The sequence below is a fragment of the Lottia gigantea genome, assembly GCF_000327385.1.
Source record: "Lottia gigantea unplaced genomic scaffold LOTGIsca_31, whole genome shotgun sequence".
Classification (NCBI taxonomy): Eukaryota; Metazoa; Mollusca; class Gastropoda; family Lottiidae; genus Lottia; species Lottia gigantea.
The window spans coordinates 856,858-876,481 of record NW_008709027.1 but is presented as its reverse complement, the minus strand read 5'-3'; the positions used below and the strand labels follow the sequence as shown (position 1 = coordinate 876,481).

At 31.5% G+C, this 19,624-nt stretch overlaps 1 protein-coding gene across 1 annotated transcript; it reads left to right on the top strand.

Annotated features, from left to right (window-relative positions):
• Positions 1 to 2,844: 2,844 nt before the first annotated feature.
• Positions 2,845 to 11,954, top strand: LOTGIDRAFT_161833 (hypothetical protein; the record flags this gene model as incomplete). The annotated part of the gene is made up of 6 exons (XM_009057721.1): positions 2,845 to 2,848; positions 8,578 to 8,916; positions 9,378 to 9,749; positions 9,995 to 10,192; positions 10,657 to 10,738; positions 11,144 to 11,954. 6 exons carry the CDS (start codon positions 2,845 to 2,847, stop codon positions 11,952 to 11,954), a joined length of 1,806 nt encoding a protein of 601 aa, XP_009055969.1.
• Between the last annotated feature and the right edge of the window lie 7,670 nt (positions 11,955 to 19,624).

Sequence of the window (19,624 nt, the reverse complement as noted above, 5' to 3'; positions counted from 1 at the left end):
AAACTAAGCTGCAATGGTCTTCCCAATAACTTAATGTTTTTTTCTTTCGTTACAAAAAATATTTCTTCTTCAGAAACACTTCTGGTAATTTAATCAAATAACAACCTTATCTTCTTACAGCAGCAATAAATCTAAAATCAATATTGATAATACTACAGATTGAGCTAGATCAATATCAGATCAATTTATGTCTACTACATGTTCAACTGTCAATAAACTCAAACTTTCTATGTACAGACCTCAACTTTCTCTTGCTACAAATTTGACAGGAATCAATAATTATTCAGCAGATTTATTTACACAAGACTGACATAGGTTCAAATTTACTCTTATCTTCTACAGTTTGACAGTTGCCCATAATAACAGCTCAGTCTCATATCATTAGCATGAAGATAAAAGACAAATTCTTAAAATCTATCTTCAAAAGGTTCGACACTGGTGTATCCTGTAATAATATTGTAGAAAATGTCTTCATTTTGTAAGAAAGTAATGAAATATTTAGAATGAAAACATGAAATGTCCATCAGACTGGTTCTGAATAACTATTATTAGCTTCTCTTCTGATCGGGTAGTTTTAGTGATTGATGATTCTTCTGGTAAATTCAACCTTCCAAATAGATAGGGACAATAGATCATGTGGTCAATGCTGGGTTATTTTGCTGACAAGAACTGGAAGCACCTTAACATTTCAATATTTGTACTCTTTTTATATCTTAATGTGCAGACATTTAAGTGAGACATTGTTGACAATAATTCTGAGAGAATTATATAACAATTCCATTTGAAAATTTGGGAACACCCAAAACAACCTTGACTTGAATTCTTAAATACTGTACCATTTTTAATCACATGAATTATGATTCCTTTGGTGCTTGAATAGATGGAGTATTTTTCTAATGAACTAGTGATCTTAACACAGTAGTTTGACCAGTAATAAATCTTGATAAACTGTGTGGACAGTCTGTTAACATTAGATTAAAATCAGATCCCAGTTGGCAAAGATATATGACAGACACTAACAACTATTATTATTATAACAAACACCACAAATAACCATAAACCTAACTTCTATTTAAATTCTCTGGCCATGTGGCACGTGGCGGAACACAACACCCAACAAAAACCTCAATTACACACTATAATAAAGAACTATCTCGCGTTACGCGACTCAAAGTGCTAAATTAACCACAAACTCTTTCTTTTCAACTTGCTAGGGCTGTGTTTTTTTAACTGGAGGCTAATATTGTTACCTATTATTCTGTGTACTGGATCAATTGATCTAACCTCCGTCTGCTCCATCTGTCAGACACAATAACACAAAGGATTGTCACAGCTTAAGGTGCACTTATACACAAGGTTGAGAAAGATATCTTTTCTTATGTTAATATTGATAGAAAACAAGATATAACAGTATCTAATAATATCATAATAAAAAATATTCATCATCAAAGACTAATATCGACTGGAATATTGTAAATAAAATACTAGAGAAAGAAAGAGAGTACTCAGGGAACTATGTTCTAATAAATCCTATGAGTTAGTTGATTTACTGTGCTAGGTACCAACAGTTGTAGTGGACTAAATACTATCAAATATTATTAATGATGAAACATATGGTTCCATATTATAGATAATCTTTATTTCATAGTCAATATTACAATACACATCTGCAGGTAAGTTGCAAGCAATAAAACCATTCATACAAATAAGTAGGCGTAAAAATCATGTGGAAATTATTGAGAGTTGAAGAAAACTTTAAAATTAAATAGTCTTATTCATAGCGCATCAAATCATGAAAAATATGAATATGTGCTCTTGATCATGAAGTACTTCAGTCAAGAACAAATTTCTCATGGACAGGTTAACTGTCCTTGCTTCTGTTGCTACTTCAATACCTTGTCTTGTGTTCAGTTTTCTTAATTACATTATCTGTATTTCACATCACATATTTATAAAAATGTTAAGAGCAAAAATAAACAATATTTAGTGTTTTTTAAATGATTCTGAAGAGAAAATAAAAGAGAAATGAAATGCCATAATAAAGTGTTACATGAAAAAATTTGAGTTAATAATAATTAACTAATATAAGATGATATTTATGAGCTGACATTCTAGTAGAGATTAATTAACCAGAGTAAAGTGTTTTGTACTCATGCCAATTTTCTGGCATTGAATGAAATGTAGTGTTTACATGTCGTAAAGTGATTGACAATGCTACCATATACAATCTAGTAAACTATAGTAGTAATTTTACTAGAACAGACATAAACAATAGAATTATAGTAGACTATTTATTTCTCATTCTATAAAAACCTGGCAGTTATTCTAGTCTTGTCTCTAAACATATCTGATTATCTGGTGTCTGACCCACAATCTAGTGCAAACCACAAATTAGATGTTTAACTTAACCACAAATCTTGTCATGAGCTGTACTTCTTTCACAGTCCCAAACCTAATCAAATACTTAAAACCATCAAAAGACATTGCTTTTAAGGAAGAAAAAAAATCATCCCAAATTTTCTACAAGTCCTGCAAATTCTCTTTAGACTTGTTGTATTTCTTCTGCCAAAGAAAAGAGTAGCTGAATGACATTTGAAAAGATATAAGATTTATAAACCTAATGTGATGAACAGGGGATAAGGCTGTCTGCAGTATTGAAATAAAACATTGATCTTATTTTGGTGATATGTGAGTTAACATCCCTGGAGAGATACTTCTTATATCTTCTTTAACTCTTTAGAAATAAGCTGGTCATTAATCAATACCTTCCTACATATATATCTAGAATTATCACAAATCTAATTTCATATGTAGAATTTTACCCATCTCATATTACATTTAAAGATGGGTGAGTTAGCCAATGCTTATTCCAAAATACATGTAGGCCATGTAGTTATTTGAAGAACATAATATGTTTGTGTATATAAATGATTCTTGAATTTGGTCAGTGTGGTAGTTCTATATACCTTTATGATTTAAAGGGATTTCAAAAAGTTCTCTGAGGGATATTTTCCAATATACATAATCTGTCTAAGTTTTCTGGAATTACTTGAATAATTAGAATTACTAGATGTCTGTAGGGATTAAGGAAGGGTCCCTTAAAAGTATAAAAATCCTTGATACACATGTAAAGGCTTCTTAAATTATGACATCTTGTATGTGTACAAGATATTGATAGACTGCACAGTGTCATTCATATATTAGATGGCAAAGTAGTAAATCTCAAACATTAATAGTACATATTTTTTCCTTTTCCAATTACTTAACCCAAATCAATTTGAAGGTAAATTAAAGTATTAACTTTTTAATTAAAAAAACTAAGAACATGTTAAATGATATTAAATAGTTGATAATTTTAGAGGAAACAGGAAATCAGTTGTAGAAGTGTTATCTGTATAGTTCTAAGAAGGTTTATCTTATTTTTAAATGATTATGCCAGCTATTTTAGAAGACCATACCTTGATTAATATTTTACCCTTGACTTCTGGGTACAGTTTATAAATCAAGTGTTTAAATATAAATGTTACAGATTGACATTCGAATAAGTTTAAAAAATTTGTTATTTATTCATGGAAACTTCAGTTGCTGATTCCCAAAAACTTCAGATACAGACTTATGCTCATTCTATGCTGCCAACACATGTTCCAGATAAACAATCCTCATCAGGACAGTTTGGAATGGAAGTTTAATGTTTAAACTTGAACTTAAGGTGTGTGAGCAATGTAATGCTAGACCGGAATCTAATAATGGTGGATTGTTCTACTGCAACAAATAGACACTATTAAATATTTCATCCTACTGAGTGCCAGAATTTAAAAACTTCTACTTTGTTGTTCTAGAAAGACATAACTACCACAATTTACTGATAAACAGATTCACAGAATTAAACATAACTATGTGACTATCATTTGTATTTCAATTCTTGAAATCTATGTGGTCTTATTTATACTATCAAGAAACCCTTAGCTGACATCAATGTATTATTGAATAGATAAATATAGGACATAGTGTCTAGAAATACAATTACAGGTTTGAAAGTATGTTTTATTAGATCTCATCATTCTTTATTTACTTCAAAAGATAGTCTGATGAATCTGTTGTCCTGTGTATATTTTGTGCAGACATATTTTCAAAAAATTCTAATATTTGTACAATACCGTTGTACAATGTTCTGTCTGAGATGATTTTGTCATGTAGATATTACATGATGAAAGTACTCATGAAATTTGTGAACAAAGTGCCTTCAAACCTGCCTGGAGAAAGTCATTAGTACACTTGTTTGACAAGAGAAAATGTCTAATAGCTCATAAAATATAATAAACCAAAGTTCTGTGGGCTACTGGCTGTGAACTTTGAAGATATCTTAGCAGTTGGAAATGCTGTTCAGGTAAAATTTCCTCATTGTACCACGCATGGCTTTATCTTCATTAGTCTAATCAGTTACAGAAAAGAAGGACTCCACTTCTTGCATTTTTCCTCAGGTTTCCCCTGCATCAAGCTACATTTCCAAATTTTGTCATAACATTTAGATTTAGTTATACAGAGAGATTAGTTATTATCCATTATAAACTACCATTTACCATAATAGATTAAATCACTAACAATCAGACAATATAACCATGCATGATATGTCAACTATTGTTATTAATGTGATAAAAACATAAATCTCACTTTAATAATATTATTATATCATTATTGATTGTTATCAACTTCAAGTTTCTATTGAATTTAATCAATCATTCACACCTACTCTTTATTTTCAGACTAAAATAACACCAATTAAATTACATATACTTTGATGTCTACAGAAACATTATCACAATTTCAGAATAATGATCTGGTACTTTTAATTCTCTCAATATGTGATGTCTGGAGTAATGAATTTACAAACCTTTTTGAGTAAGGGAAGTTACAGTTATATAGACACAGCTTTATGGAACAACAATCACTGGTTAAAGTTTTATGCAACGTTTCGACTTGTTTCCCCTGTCGTCCTCAGGAACATAATGATAAGTGAAGGGCAAACTATATATACATTAATGCTTATTAAGCTTATTGTCCCTGCATCTCAATAAAAATGTTCAATTATTACATGTTTGAATTAGTGAGGGTGTCTATATATAGTACTCACAATTGCTAAATGCCATTCAAAGACTTTGGAAGTTACAGTTGTTTAGATTTAATATCATGCAAGTTGCAGTGAGTCTAATACATGTTTACATAGTTCTAGTATCTTACTATTGCCACATATAACTGATGACGGTTGGACAGACTGACTTGGAAAAGAAGATAGTCAATGTATAAGTACAGACAGACAGGATTAGAGAGGTAGGACAGGTTCACTCTTCTGTAAAACACTTAATGTCACTTTAATAGTTAGTTCAGACTAATTTTAGTCAGCTTGACATCCCTTTCTACAATACAATACCAAGAATCTATAGAATCTATAACAGTTATTTTTCTTGGTTGAATAAGTATAACTCCCTTGTGGACAGTTAGAAGCATTATATTTTATCGACAGATTAATTTGGGAAGTATATAAACTATAGGATAGAATTTTATTGTTTCTTTAACTCCTATATTGATCTTTTATGATCAGTTTTAGCCACTCACTCAAGAATTACAAATATTACTTTTGGAATCCAGCCAAATCAATGTATTCTCACTGACTAATTATTCCCTCAGAAAAAAAATTGGTAGAGTGTAAAACTGTTTTATGTTTAGATTCAAAGTGTAAGATAATTCTTCAACATTTTATAATAATCATGGCAGAAAGCTTCAATCTCATTATATTTCAAATGTTTAATTATTTCAAGTGAATATTTGATATGAAGCAGAACTGATCTACCATATACTAATTAGATTCAGTTTGTTATAATATTTAATCAGGATATATTGTTAATTTTATCAGTTATTGTGATGGTTTTACTCAAGCGGTCCACACTTAACAAATATGAGGATAGCTTGCCAGGCAAGGTAATATACGCTCAATGGCAGCTATGATTTTGAATAAAAATATTTGGCTGTACAGTAACAATCATGTATGAAATACTCAACCTTTATGACAGTATTTCAACAGTATTACCCCTCTTTGTCAAAATCTGGCAATAATTGTGCCTTTTAGATTGTTTAAGTGTTTGTTTTGAAGACAAAGGGCAATAAATTTCAATAGGGTTCATCCTTGGGTGATAATAACCAATTCCGTCAAGTTATGTCAAAATCTGTCAAGAATTGTGTCTTACTGAACTAAAAACTGAATGCTTTTTCAATAACTTCAATAATATTAAATATTTTTTTGGTTTTTATTAACGTCATCGTCAATAGGATTCATCCTTAGGTGATGATCAACACTCAGACCAAATTCCATTGAAGTCCATCAAAAATTGTGCCTTCTAGAGTGTTTACAATCAATTGTGGACAGATGGACCTGAGTAACGCCAAGTGCGTATTAAACAGAGTAAATAATTTGAGCTCAGTTGATGCAGTTTTTGCTGAAACTTGAATCATACCAGATAACCATCTGTGATGTCAATTATGATATGCATATTGTATTTCATGGTAACTGAATGTGATATGTTATGTAACTTTTTTGTTTTTATAACAAAACTTGTATATAAAAGCTGCAAACTGTTTGTAGAAGTTAATTTAGTTTCAGTATGTTGAAGTTATGAGATTCAGGTACATCTGTATGCATCAGTGCCCTCTTACATTTAATGATAGAAACATACAGGAGATTACCATATCTTGAACCAGGTATCATTTTATCAACATTCAACAGACTTCAGTCAATCTGGATATTACTGATTACCTGATAAATAATCATTATTCCCTATGTGGACTCTAAGAAAGAAAGATGAGCTAACACACTTAGTTGTAGAGCATAAAGCAGATGAAGTGTGCATGCCTCACATTGCTTGCCACACCCGCCAAAGTAGCCTACTTATCATAGTAGAACTCAAATTGAAAATTGTCGTGGATTTTGATCAAAGGCCTTAAAGCTGATCAGGAATGATCTTAGGGACATTCTTGTCAACCATCTTGTCTAGACAGGAACCAACTTGGCTTCTCTTTCTAAAGAAACTTGCAATACTGTTATTTTGAGATTATTATCCTTTTCTCTTATCCTTTTGACTTTACTGAATGGTCTATAAAATTTTCAAGCAAAACATAGACATAATAAATATATTTATTTTGAAATAAGCCTTTCAGGTTTAACCAATGACAAATCATTGTTCAGAGCAATATTTGAAACATGCCTTATGTCAGCAGTTACAAGTACCACAAGAAGTACAATATTTTGTTATTTATATGATAGTGTTTACAGCTTAGTTTAGAAGTCTACAAATGATATGATATGTTAGCAGTTATGTCTGATGTAATGTTTATTGAATTGAATAAACACTAGAAATGTCAAGTCATGCCAGTTACAAAGATTGCTGTTAAAATGGAAACCACATATTATTGCAACAAAATAACCCAAATCTTAGCTGCCACAAAATAATCAATATATACCCAAGTGGCCAGTGATGTCACAGAACATTAACGTCATACTCTTATTTTACTTTCAGGATATATGATGTTATATTTTATTTACACTCAGGGTATAAAGGGTTAATAAATATAGACAGAATAAATCACATCACATAGAAATAGACAATCTAAATTTTTTTCTCCAAAACATAATATAGTAATTTGAAATGGCTAATATGAAACCCTAAAAATCAATGAAAAATTCAAGACTGACTGTGTGGTCTTTATAAAATATTATAATGTAATTTAATGTTATATAAACACCTACTTCAGTTTTTTCTCAATAAAATATTTTTTTTGAACATGTTCCAACAACAACCATAATCAAATTAAAGTTTTAAAAAAGATGGAGTGCCAAAGTTATAGCACAAGAAACTGTTTCTAAACCATGAATAGTAAATTTCTGGGTAATCAAAATAAAGGTTTTATAGAATCGCAGAGTTAAGATTGAGATAAGTCAAACAGATTGAAGGTTACAAGATTTGATCTTTAACATGTGTAGAACATCTTACATTTATTACATATTTACATATTACATACAACTGTTAGTAGAACATATAGACTTATCATTTTACACAACTACAAAACATCACAGACCTCTCCTCAAAATATAGTTCTCTTTATACACAAACATCATTTTGTCCTTAACAAATGGTGCAGTTCAATTCCAGCCATCCTTATCACTTTTCAAAATCAAAATTTAAAAGTATATGTGTAGTATTGTCTAGTTACATGCAGACAGTCATTTGCAGACTTAAATCAATTACAGATACCAGTACATATAATATTAACATATAATGAATAAAAGTAAAAGGATGGTTTAGCAAGATGTAAGTTTTAAGGCTGTTGCAACATCATTTCAGGTTTAGCAAAACCACTATTGAATATAAATCACTGTTGAATGACTGTTGAATATATACCATTAATGTTTATAAATTCAACAACAGAATGTAATAAGAAAATCATGTTAGATTCAATCTGACCTTTGAATATAATAAAGACATATGAATAACGTTATTATTTAATAACAATTTATTGTAATTTCAGGTTATACAGAAGCCAGACAAAATATCTACGCCAGTGCCTGTAACAATAACTACTTAAATCTCCAATGTCCACGAAACCAGAGAATAGCCATTAAACGTTTATTTTATGGTGTCAATACTGCAAAACGATGTAAAAATCGTAAATTAGGTGATTGTTGTCGTGCTACACAGAATGATTGTAGAGAATTTGATGATACAGTATATCCCAAGTTAAATAATCGCTGTTCAGGCTATGAGAAGTGTAGTATTATTGTAGAAAGTGTGCCAATAAGATCAACTGGATGTCAAACTGATAGATCCTATACAGATTATATGACAGTTATCTATGATTGTGTAGCAAGTAAGTAGACCTGGAATAAATCAGTTCATTTAATTTGTATATAAAACAATCACAATATGTGAACTAAAATCTCTATTTGTCTTAGATGATCTTCTCTACTCTACTTCATAAATACTAGCATTAATCTTTCTATTCCACTTAAAGTATTAGAACAAAAATAACTGAACAAAATCCAGTCTTGACTTCAAAGCCACGATCAGAGACTTAAATACCAAATTTGTGACATTATCTTATTTTCAAGTCTTTATTGAATAATGTTATAAAGAAGACTCAGAAGTAAAAGGTCTACAAATCACCATGCCTATAAAAAAAAAGAATGGCATGTGTTCATATGGTAAATTTACCTAAAATGATATCTTATTAACATATACAGAGTCTGCTCAGTAAAAATCTTTTCAGTCATGGTCAAACAGACTTTAGCTCAAGTGAGTTATCTCCCATTTACCAACTTGTTATTTCAGTTGAAGACATTGCCTCATTCTGTTCTGATGATATCAAGAGAGGTAAAGTATTGTATTTAGCTAATGAAGAATACCCTAGGTCAATCTCTACAAGACAATCCTCCTGTCAGTGTGTAGCTGCTACAGAATTCTCTAATGGAATCAACCTCTTCTCTATTGATGTATTAATAGCTAGAGCAGAGTTTGGTGATAGGAAGTGCTCTAGAAGTATAACAATAACTGATAAACATGCATTTGAAAAAGAATTAACGTGTGGTCATAGTGGTTGGTTTGGTTATAGAACTGTTTACAGTAGAACTGTTAACAATGTCACATTAGAATTACATAATGGTAATAATGAAGGAACAGCATTTGTCTGGTTAGAAGTTAAAGGTAAGCTAAATATCCAAATAAATGCTATTTGTACAACTCATTACTATTTTGGATTGTATTTGAAAAATTGACCAACATCTATGTGTACATCTAAACTGGAGGTTGCTACTACATGTTACTATCTTAACGCAATGTGTTAGACACTTATATGAACTCAAGACTGCATGTAGGTTACTGTTTCTCCTTAAATTCCAAATTTGGAAAGCAGACAATATAAATAACTTCTGAATATCTGAATTTTTCAGCAACCAACTCTAATGATTATGTTCAGATCCACTGTGGTGAATCATTACACAGATTATTGGTAGGATCACATGAATCTGGAGAAAGACGTACGGAAGATGAGGTTATCATCAAAACAAGTTCAACTACATCCGGTGCAGGCATCAATATTGGTGAATCAGCTTCAGCTTATGGACCAAATTCATTATCATCTGACATGGGTAAATATTCTATATCTTTTCAAGTTCCATCTACCAATTCATAACAAATATGGAATATACAAATATTAGAGCAAAAACACCATAGAAGCATGAAAGTTAGTAACTGAATCCAAGGATATATGTACAGAGCAACTCCTTCATTAGCATTTAATTTTTCAAATTTTCTAAGCATCTGTGACATGGAAAATACTTCATGATGATATAATGCAAAAAGATCATGTCTGTTTGAATATAATGTTCTGGGTCTGTCAAAATGATTAAGGAATACTTGATGTGACTTTTTTTTTAAGAGTAATTTTGCCTTTGCAGAATTATTTTTCTTAATTTAATTCATAATTTACAAATTAAACTTCATATATAAACATGGTCTGAGAAACATAAACATAAATCATTTCACATTCATTCTCTCATAAAGCCAAAAGCTAAATAAAAATGTATTTGAATTCATCTGTGAAATATTTCAGCTGCAATAGTTGGTGGTATTGTGGTGGCAGCATTCTTTATATTTACTATAGTAATAGTAGCAATAGCAGTTCACTGTCGAAGGTAAAGTACACAGTTGCCTTTTTAATGACATTGGTTCACAAGCATATCACTTACACAAATATTGACATCTTTATATTAGGTTAACATACATCAAAGACTAATTATCTCTAGACTTTTCAAATTTCAGATCACATGCTTGAATTAGTTATTTTGTCAATAGCCAATTTAGACTTATTATGCAATCAGAGTTTACAGACACATATCAATATATATCTCAGGAGATGTATAACAGGTTTTTGAACATGTAAAAAGCCAATTATTTTCAATTCTGCATGATAAAGCATTTTGGGTTTGGAGAATTTGTGTGCATTATTCAGAAATATGTTTCAGCAATGGTATTTATTACCCAAAAGTCTTGCATTTATTTCCTGTTCAGTATCACATGTTTTGTATTTATATTTTCAGAATTCGTAAAGAGAGAAATAAGCCAATGAAAGTAGAGTTATATCCAGCTATACCCCCATCACAACTAGAAACAAGTTCCTATCGCCATTTTGACTATGATGATGATCATTATTGTTCCATAAGCAGAAGTCCAATGAAAGTCTCCAGTTTTTCAGACTGTCCGACTGGAAATCAAACATTTCGTGAATCACAACCACCTGCTATTGTCACCGACCATGATACAACTAATATGAAGTCTGGTGATTATATTGAGAATCAAGCATTGATACACCATACTGAACTGCCACAACGTGACTACATGTCTATTGATGATAAAGAAATGAATGGACATAAAACATTACCTGCCCAACATAGATCATCCTCTATCAGTAATCCTTTTCCTACCAAATTACCACCTAATAAACGCAGTAAAAGCGTTACTTTTTCACAACCTGTTGCCAAAGTAACACCAATGAATTCTGAGTCAGAAGAATCAGTGCCTGATCATCCTGCAAGTAAAATCTCTCTGACTTACATCAATCCCGATGATGATTACTATGAGTTCCCTCCCCCTCCTCCATTAGAATCACTGGAGATTAAACAAGATGAAAACAGTGTCCAACCACCAGCAGATATTCAAGATCTGTATGCAGTGGTCAATAAGCCTAAAAAAGTTGTGCCTATAGATGATGATAAGCCATATGATAATGTTACTGTTGCACCATATATTACTGCTAATGATTATGATAAATCATTTAAATCCACAAATTATAAAATACAAGTCAATGGCATGGGAACACTTGAACACCAAAAAGTAGAAACCGGTGTTTAAATTTTAAATTTTGAAAATGAATTAGAGGCCATAATATTAATTGTACATTCTCATTTTTTTAATATTCATTTATCCATGCATTATAACATAAGGAATTTTTTCCTTCTATAAAAGTATTACATGTATCATTATAAAACCATCATTATTCTAGTCAAGTTTATACTATAAAATGTATTTTTATATAATATTATTGGCCTGGACAAAATGTTTTGATATTTTCTATACCGATCTCAACAACATATATTTTGCCTTTATGCTGTATCCTTTTTAAAAGGCTTAAGTTAAGATTTTGTGTTTATAAGTTAGGTTTGTTTGTTCATGAATTTTATTTTATCATTTAATACAATTCAGCCTTCTAACTCGAAGGCATGCCAACTTTTATCGTCAATCTTAATTGAGATTTTCTCTGCCATTCCTTTATGAGAATAATAATAATTCTAAGTCATGTTCCTGAAAGTTTTTGAGTTGATGCTTTTGTTTGCCTTGACATGTGCTATTTTTTTTCTTTGTTAGTTATATTTCTATATCTGTCTTGCTTAAAGAGACAGGTGTGCCATTCTCTTTGACCAATCATACAAGACTCAAAAACGGGAATTTTTTTTAGCTTTACCAATAAGTGATAGTGTTCACAGCTCATTGTCAAAATTTGAGCCTTCGAATCCATGTGTGGTCATTTTAAGATACTCTGTGATATATAGAAAAGACATATACAGAAATTGTGGGTAAAATTCCTAGTATAAGATATTTTTAAAGGAATAATGCTATTTGCGATTTCCGTACATTTCTAGTGCTTATGAAAACTATTTTCAAGACTCAAATCAACCCCCTAAAATGGCACACTTGTCCCTTTAACGTTTTAGATTAAGTTATGTGTTTAAAAAAACCAGTTTGAAATCCAGTGTGACATTGATTTCTCAAGAACTTCAACTGTTTGTGTGCCTCTCAGAACAAAACAACAACAACAACAGTTATATGCAATAAATGTTTTGTAAATAATATATACTATGTTGTAATATTAATTTGTAATTTATTGTCCTTCATGTTTTTTGTATTCTATATAAATAAAATATATCATAAAAATCAATTTGACTGTATTTCAACAGCATCTTTACGTATATATATATATATATGTATTTTCTTATATCTAGGAATTGATTGAATAAAAATAATTGCAATTATAAAACAATTTTCACTTTCAAGAATGAAGAAGACATTTCACAATTTCTACAAAAGACCAAATATTCAAAATGTTATTTCCACTTAGATTGAACAATCTAAAACTGTTTTTAATCTGAGCCGTTCCAACATTCACTCATCCCAGATATAACAGTTTAGTATGAAATTTGTCTGTTGAATGACCTTGTAGCTATATACAGGAGTGGTGTTCAGACCAATTGACTCTCATTGAAGAGATGTCAACTCTTTAATTGTCCTAGAAAATAGAATATTAATGAGGAATTACAGAATAATTGAAGAAAATATCAACTTTAGCAAATAAGTCATGTTGATATTGTCCATTCTTTTACTAGGGGAGAAGGTCAAATTTTTTATACAAATATCAGTCATGTTGAGATAGAATTCATTCTTTACAAAACGTAAGCACTACATGTCCATTGTTTTCTCAATTTCTCTATAAAAATGGCAAATTTCAGGTTAAAATCAGGATCAAAGCTTCATGGAAACTTTTTAGATTTCTAACAAAAATATTTTCCTAAGATATATCATAGTTGGACATTTTTCAATCTTCATGACCTGCAAATACGATAAATTTAGCTTTGTTGAACAGACTTTGGTAACAGAATCTACCATAGCCGGTCCGACTAAAAAAAAACCTAAATAAGAGCATACAAGCCCAAACAAGTGTAAACATAGCACAACCAAATGACAGTAAAAAGCACAGAAAAGATGAATTATAATATATAATATTGATCGATATTAAAGGACAAGAAAGCCCACTATGTGTTTCAGCCAAACAGATGTTATTAAAATAATTGTAAAGAGGTCTTCCAAGCTACTTTTGTGTATATTGTCAGCAAAACAACCATCCATAGACACCTCTCAGACACATTCAATGACTTGATGTCAAGATAAATTCATTGAATTCATATATTCTAAATTAATCTGTTCACAACCCTTTATATAACAAAACTGGGTAATTATTACACTTTCAGGTGTTAATCCTACATTAATTGCTTGACTGTGAGATTCTCTTAAAATATCGATGCTAACATTCTTATACATCAAACAAATTTCAATTATCCAATCTGCTTGAAATATAATATATTTGTTTTTAAATGATAAGCAATTACTCTATTCGTAACAATCTGGTTTAAGATCTTGTCAAACAAAATTGAAGTGATCGAATCGCGACCAAATCATTGAAATTTTGTTGAAAGTGATGAGCCGCTCCCATTTTAATCCAAATTGTTCACATTTTATATGAGTCTTCTATTGCAATTTGCATACTATAATATTGTTTGTGTTTGTTTGCCCTTGGTGTTGTTTGCACTTTATAGTCGGACCCACCATAGCAAACTTTTAAAAATATTCTGATTCCAATATAAGCGGTATTTGTGTACAAATCTCACGAGAATGATTGAGATGATATTTATTTTAAATTTAGTAAAGATATATGATATATTTACTGTATTTATATAACTTATTATACTTATACTAAACAAATTGACATGAACAGTTCAATCTGTTATAAAATTTCAGTTCACATCACAAATTTTGTACCAACATTACAACTTTTTTCTGAACATGTCATGATATGTCAGAATTGTAAAGAAGAAATTTCTGAAACATCCATCATAACATTTTAAAACTGGGGCCATGCAATATTTTATCAAAGCATTTCCTCTTTGTGGGTAATAACCTTCAAGTTTTGCTTTTTTGAAAATCTGTAAGAATATGTGCACATTCCTTAATTAAAACATACTTCGAGATGCAAGTCAATTACAATAAATGTAGACTTTTATCAAATATTTACTTTCATTGCTTACTTGCAATTGAGTTCAATTAAAATAGAGATGTCCTATACAATGTATGGTATTAAAGAGTGCATTCATGTCAAGGAAAGAATTAAAGGAGTTATTTGCTTGGTTTGTAGTGAATTAGTGATTTGTATAAGAGTTGTTATGCTAGGTTTAAGTGTTGACCATCATGTGTTTAATAAGAAGGAGGGGTGACATACTACATAGATAGAAATACTGTCATCTTTGTATCATTTTAAACTTCTCTCTCTTCGTTAAAATACCAGCTGACTGGGTTTTGATCCGAAAAATATTGCTTTGAAACCTTTATATCAATAATATACCTTTACAATGTAACCACCAAATGTCATTGTGCTCTGTATCAAAAGAACTGACCTAATCATGAGATTGTTGGAGTTTTTGTATTTGTTCATGATTTCTGATAATGATTGAGTATGTCAATTAATAAGTCCAACCAGGGTCATAACTACATCAAGGCAAATGCCTCATGCAGAATTTGACTAAAAAGAAATAACATTTAAAAAATTAAAGATACAAATATGATTTCAGCTATACATAGCAATGTTTGAAGTATACTGAAAGTGTTACGATGAAAAAACATTACTGACTTAAAAGACAACAGGATTTTTGCCTCAAAGAAAAAGACTCTAGTTACAGCCCTGCCAACATGATTTAAACTGACTGAAAATAGGTAGCAATAATCCTAGAAAGATAGGTTTGGCCACAGACTAATTGCTAGATAGGATGCACCGAAGAAAAGTTGTCATTGCTTCAACTATATTTCTCCTCCTTTATCTAAGTAGGATATAAAAATCATTTCATTTTATTTCTCCAATACATTTATCAACAGTGTAACCCATGATCTCTATCTTTTACCCTCTCACACTGAAACTTGGCTGTACTTTGACTAGCTTTGATATTATGTCAGGATGCCTTTATCAATTGATAAGCCAACACTTTTTCATTGTATTGTGGGTGGAGCACTGTTTTCTCTTATGTCTATCAAAGGAAATATATTCAGTCTGTCAACTATGATAATCTCTAGTCCATATCTGTAAGATATTACCATAGAATCATTTGTTTCAAGCAAAAGAATGAGAAACTAGAGCCACTCTTGGCACAGAGTGGGACTTTGCAAATGTAGCAAATTGCAAAAGACCCCGAAAAAATCATCCTTCCACGATACTTAGATCAAGTGCAAGAACAGTCTAAAAGTTGAGAAATTTTCATTTTTTAGAAGATTCTAATACCGGAAGTAGATGTCAGACCTCACAAATGAAAGTATCAGCAGATAGCCAAGGTCAATGACCTTTGATCTTGTAAAAGAGAAGGTCTAAAAAGGTCAAGATCAAGAGATATACATCATCAAAATTTATAATTGCACACGACTATAAAACCGGAAGTTGACATAGGACAGCAAATATGAAAGTACAAATAGATAGCCAATGCCAATGACGTTTGATCCTACAAAGGTCAAGGTCAACAAAGGTCAAGGTCAAAAATTTAAAATTTTGAAATTATGAGGTAATTGTATGCAAAGTTCCATTTTGAACAAATGTATACTTTGCGAGTTATGCCCTTGGCCAAAAATGTCAATAATGAGTAATTTAACCCCGATGTGCCACGCCCACCTCAATTTTTTTTGCATAGGTTAATTGATATTCAAAATGTTATGTCGTGTTCCAAATTTCAAGCTTCTACATCATACGGGTCAAAAGATATAGGGTCAACAAAGGTCAAAATCGAAAAATGAAAATATCCAAATGTTAAAACCCGTTCCTTTTTTGGAACTATAAAGCTGAAACAACTGAGCTGTTAACACAAACTGGCCAAAAGGATGAGGTAATTGTGCGCAAAGTCTCTTTTTGAACAAACGCATCCTATGCGAGTTATGCCCCAGCCCCAAAATGTAAACAATTAGTAGTTCAACCCGGATGTGCCACGCCCACCCCAATTTTTTTGTCATAGGTGAATTCATATTCAAAGTGTCTAGTTGTATTCCAAATATCAAGGTTCTCCATAAAATAGGTCATAAGATATACATACACCAAGATCAAAAAGACACAAATATGGTAAAACAAAACTCAAATTTGAAAAAATCACGAATTTCAATTTTGCTTTAAAAAAGCAATTGTTCTATATCTATGTAAAGTGCATGAGAAGCACATTAGGAAACCGAAAAAATTAACCCTCTAGGTTAATTAGGTCACGTGCTAGAGCAGTCCAAAGTTGCGAATTTGGCTTTTTACGGATAGCTATAAAACCGGAAGTAAATGTCGGAGGTCAAAGGTCAAAGTATCAAATGATAGTCAAGGTCAATGACCTTTGACCCTGTGAAGGTCAAGGTCATCAACGGTCAAGGTCACATGGTGTGGGTGTTTCAAGTTGGAAAAAAAATTAACCGGAAGTTGTAAAAAAGCAAAAGCGAAATTCAAAATTCGGCTCCCAATGTTTTTTGCGCAATCGATTGCGGAGTACATTCACATCAAATTTGAGCATATCAACCTTTACCCTGAGGCCCCATTTTGAGTTTTACAAAAGTGTGTTTTTTCAATATGGCGGCCAAAGTATCACTTCTGGTCTGGATTTTATTTTAAAATCGGCCATAAAATTTTATTTGTTAAATATCAGGTAAATTTTGTTGACCTACATAAATTACACCGGAAGTTATTCAACCGGAAGTAGATTTGAAGTTCAGTCGCTTTCCTGTTTAAGATCGGAAATGACGTACAAAATTTGACTGTATCATATTATTAACATTAGTGAAGTCTCTTTCATATCAATCGATGCAAAAGCAAAAAAGTTGCAAAAAAATCGAAAATTTGATCGAAAAAAGTGAGCGACGAATTTTCGAATTTCGTAATTTTTCAAGTGCTATCAGGTCAGAAATTACAGGTAGATTGTAAAAATGAAAACCCGAAGAAAATCGATGCAAAACTACGCCATCTAAAGCCGATTTTCGACTTTTTGCACATGTTGAACTGTGGCACTTCCGGTTTTGCAAAAATGTTCCAATATATATTTAAGGAACACGTCGCCACTACAGAAGGTCTAGAGAAGTAGAATGGTTGCTGCAACTACTGTAGTCTAAGCTCAGGAAGGTGTGTAACTTTCGAAAAAAAAAAAAAACTAGAGCCACTCGTGGCACAGAATGGGACTTTGCAAATGTAGCAATTTGCAAAAGACCCTGAAAAAATCAACCATCGACGATAATTAGGTCAAGTGCACGAACAAGTCTAAAGTTGAGAAATTTGTATTTTTTAGAAGATTCTAATACCGGAAGTAGACGTCAGACCTCACAAATGAAAGTATCAGCAGATAGCCACGGTCAATGACCTTTGATCTTGTAAAGGAGAAGGTCTAAAAAGGTCAAGATCAAGAGATATACGCCATCAAAATTTCAAATTGCTAACGACTATAAAACCGGAAGTTGACATAGGACGGCAAATATAAAAGTATAAATAGATAGCCAATGCCAATGACGTTTGATCCTACAAAGGTTAAGGTCAACAAAGGTCAAGATCAAAAATTGAAAATTTTGAATTTCCAAAACCTGTTCCTTTTTTTAAACTATGAAGCGGAAACAACCGAAATTCTGAGACAAAGTGGCTCAATATATGAGGTAATTGTGTGCAAAGTTCCATTTTGAACAAATGTATACTTTGCGAGTTATGCCCCTGGCCAAAAATGTCAATAATGAGTAATTTAACCCGGAAGTGCCACGCCCACCTCTATTTCTTTTGCATAGGTTAATTAATATTCCAAATGTTACGTTATGTTCCAAATTTCAAGTTCCTACATAATAAAGGTAAAAAAATATAGGTCAACAAACGTCAACAAAGGTCAAAATCGAAAAATGAAAATATCCAAATGTAAAAAACCCGTTCCTTTTTTGGAACTATAAAGCTGAAACAACTGAGCTGTTAACACAAACTGGCCAAAAGGATGAAGTAATTGTGTGCAAAGTCCCTTTTTGAACAAACGCATTCTATGCGAGTTATGCCCCTGCCTCTAAATGTAAACAATTAGTAATTCAACCCGGATGTGCCACGCCCACATAAGTTTTTTTGTCATAGGTGAATTCATATTCAAAGTGTCTAGTTATATTCCAAATATCAAGGTTCTACATCAAATAGATCATAACATATACATACACCAAGCTCAAAAAGACGCAAATATTGTAAAAAAAACCTCAAATTTCAAAAAATCACGAATTTCATTTTTGCTTTAAAAAAGCAATTGTTCTATATCTATGTAAAGGGCATGAGAAGCACATTAGGAAACCAAAAAAATTAACCCTCTAGGTTAAGTAGTTTACGTGCTAGAGCAGTCCAAAGTTGCGAATTTGGCTTTTTACGGATAGCTATAAAACCGGAAGTACATGTCGGAGGTCAAAGGTCAAAGTATCAAATGATAGCCAAGGTCAATGACCTTTGACCCTGTGAAGGTCAAGGTCATCAACGGTCAAGGTCACATGGTGTTGGTGTTTCAAGTTGGAAAAAAAATTAACCGGAAGTTGTAAAAAAGCAAAAGCGAAATTCAAAATTCGGCTCCCAATGTTTTTTGCGCAATCGATTGCGGAGTACATTCACATCAAATTTGAGCATATCAACCTTTACCCTGAGGCCCCATTTTGAGTTTTACAAAAGTGTGTTTTTTCAATATGGCAGCCAA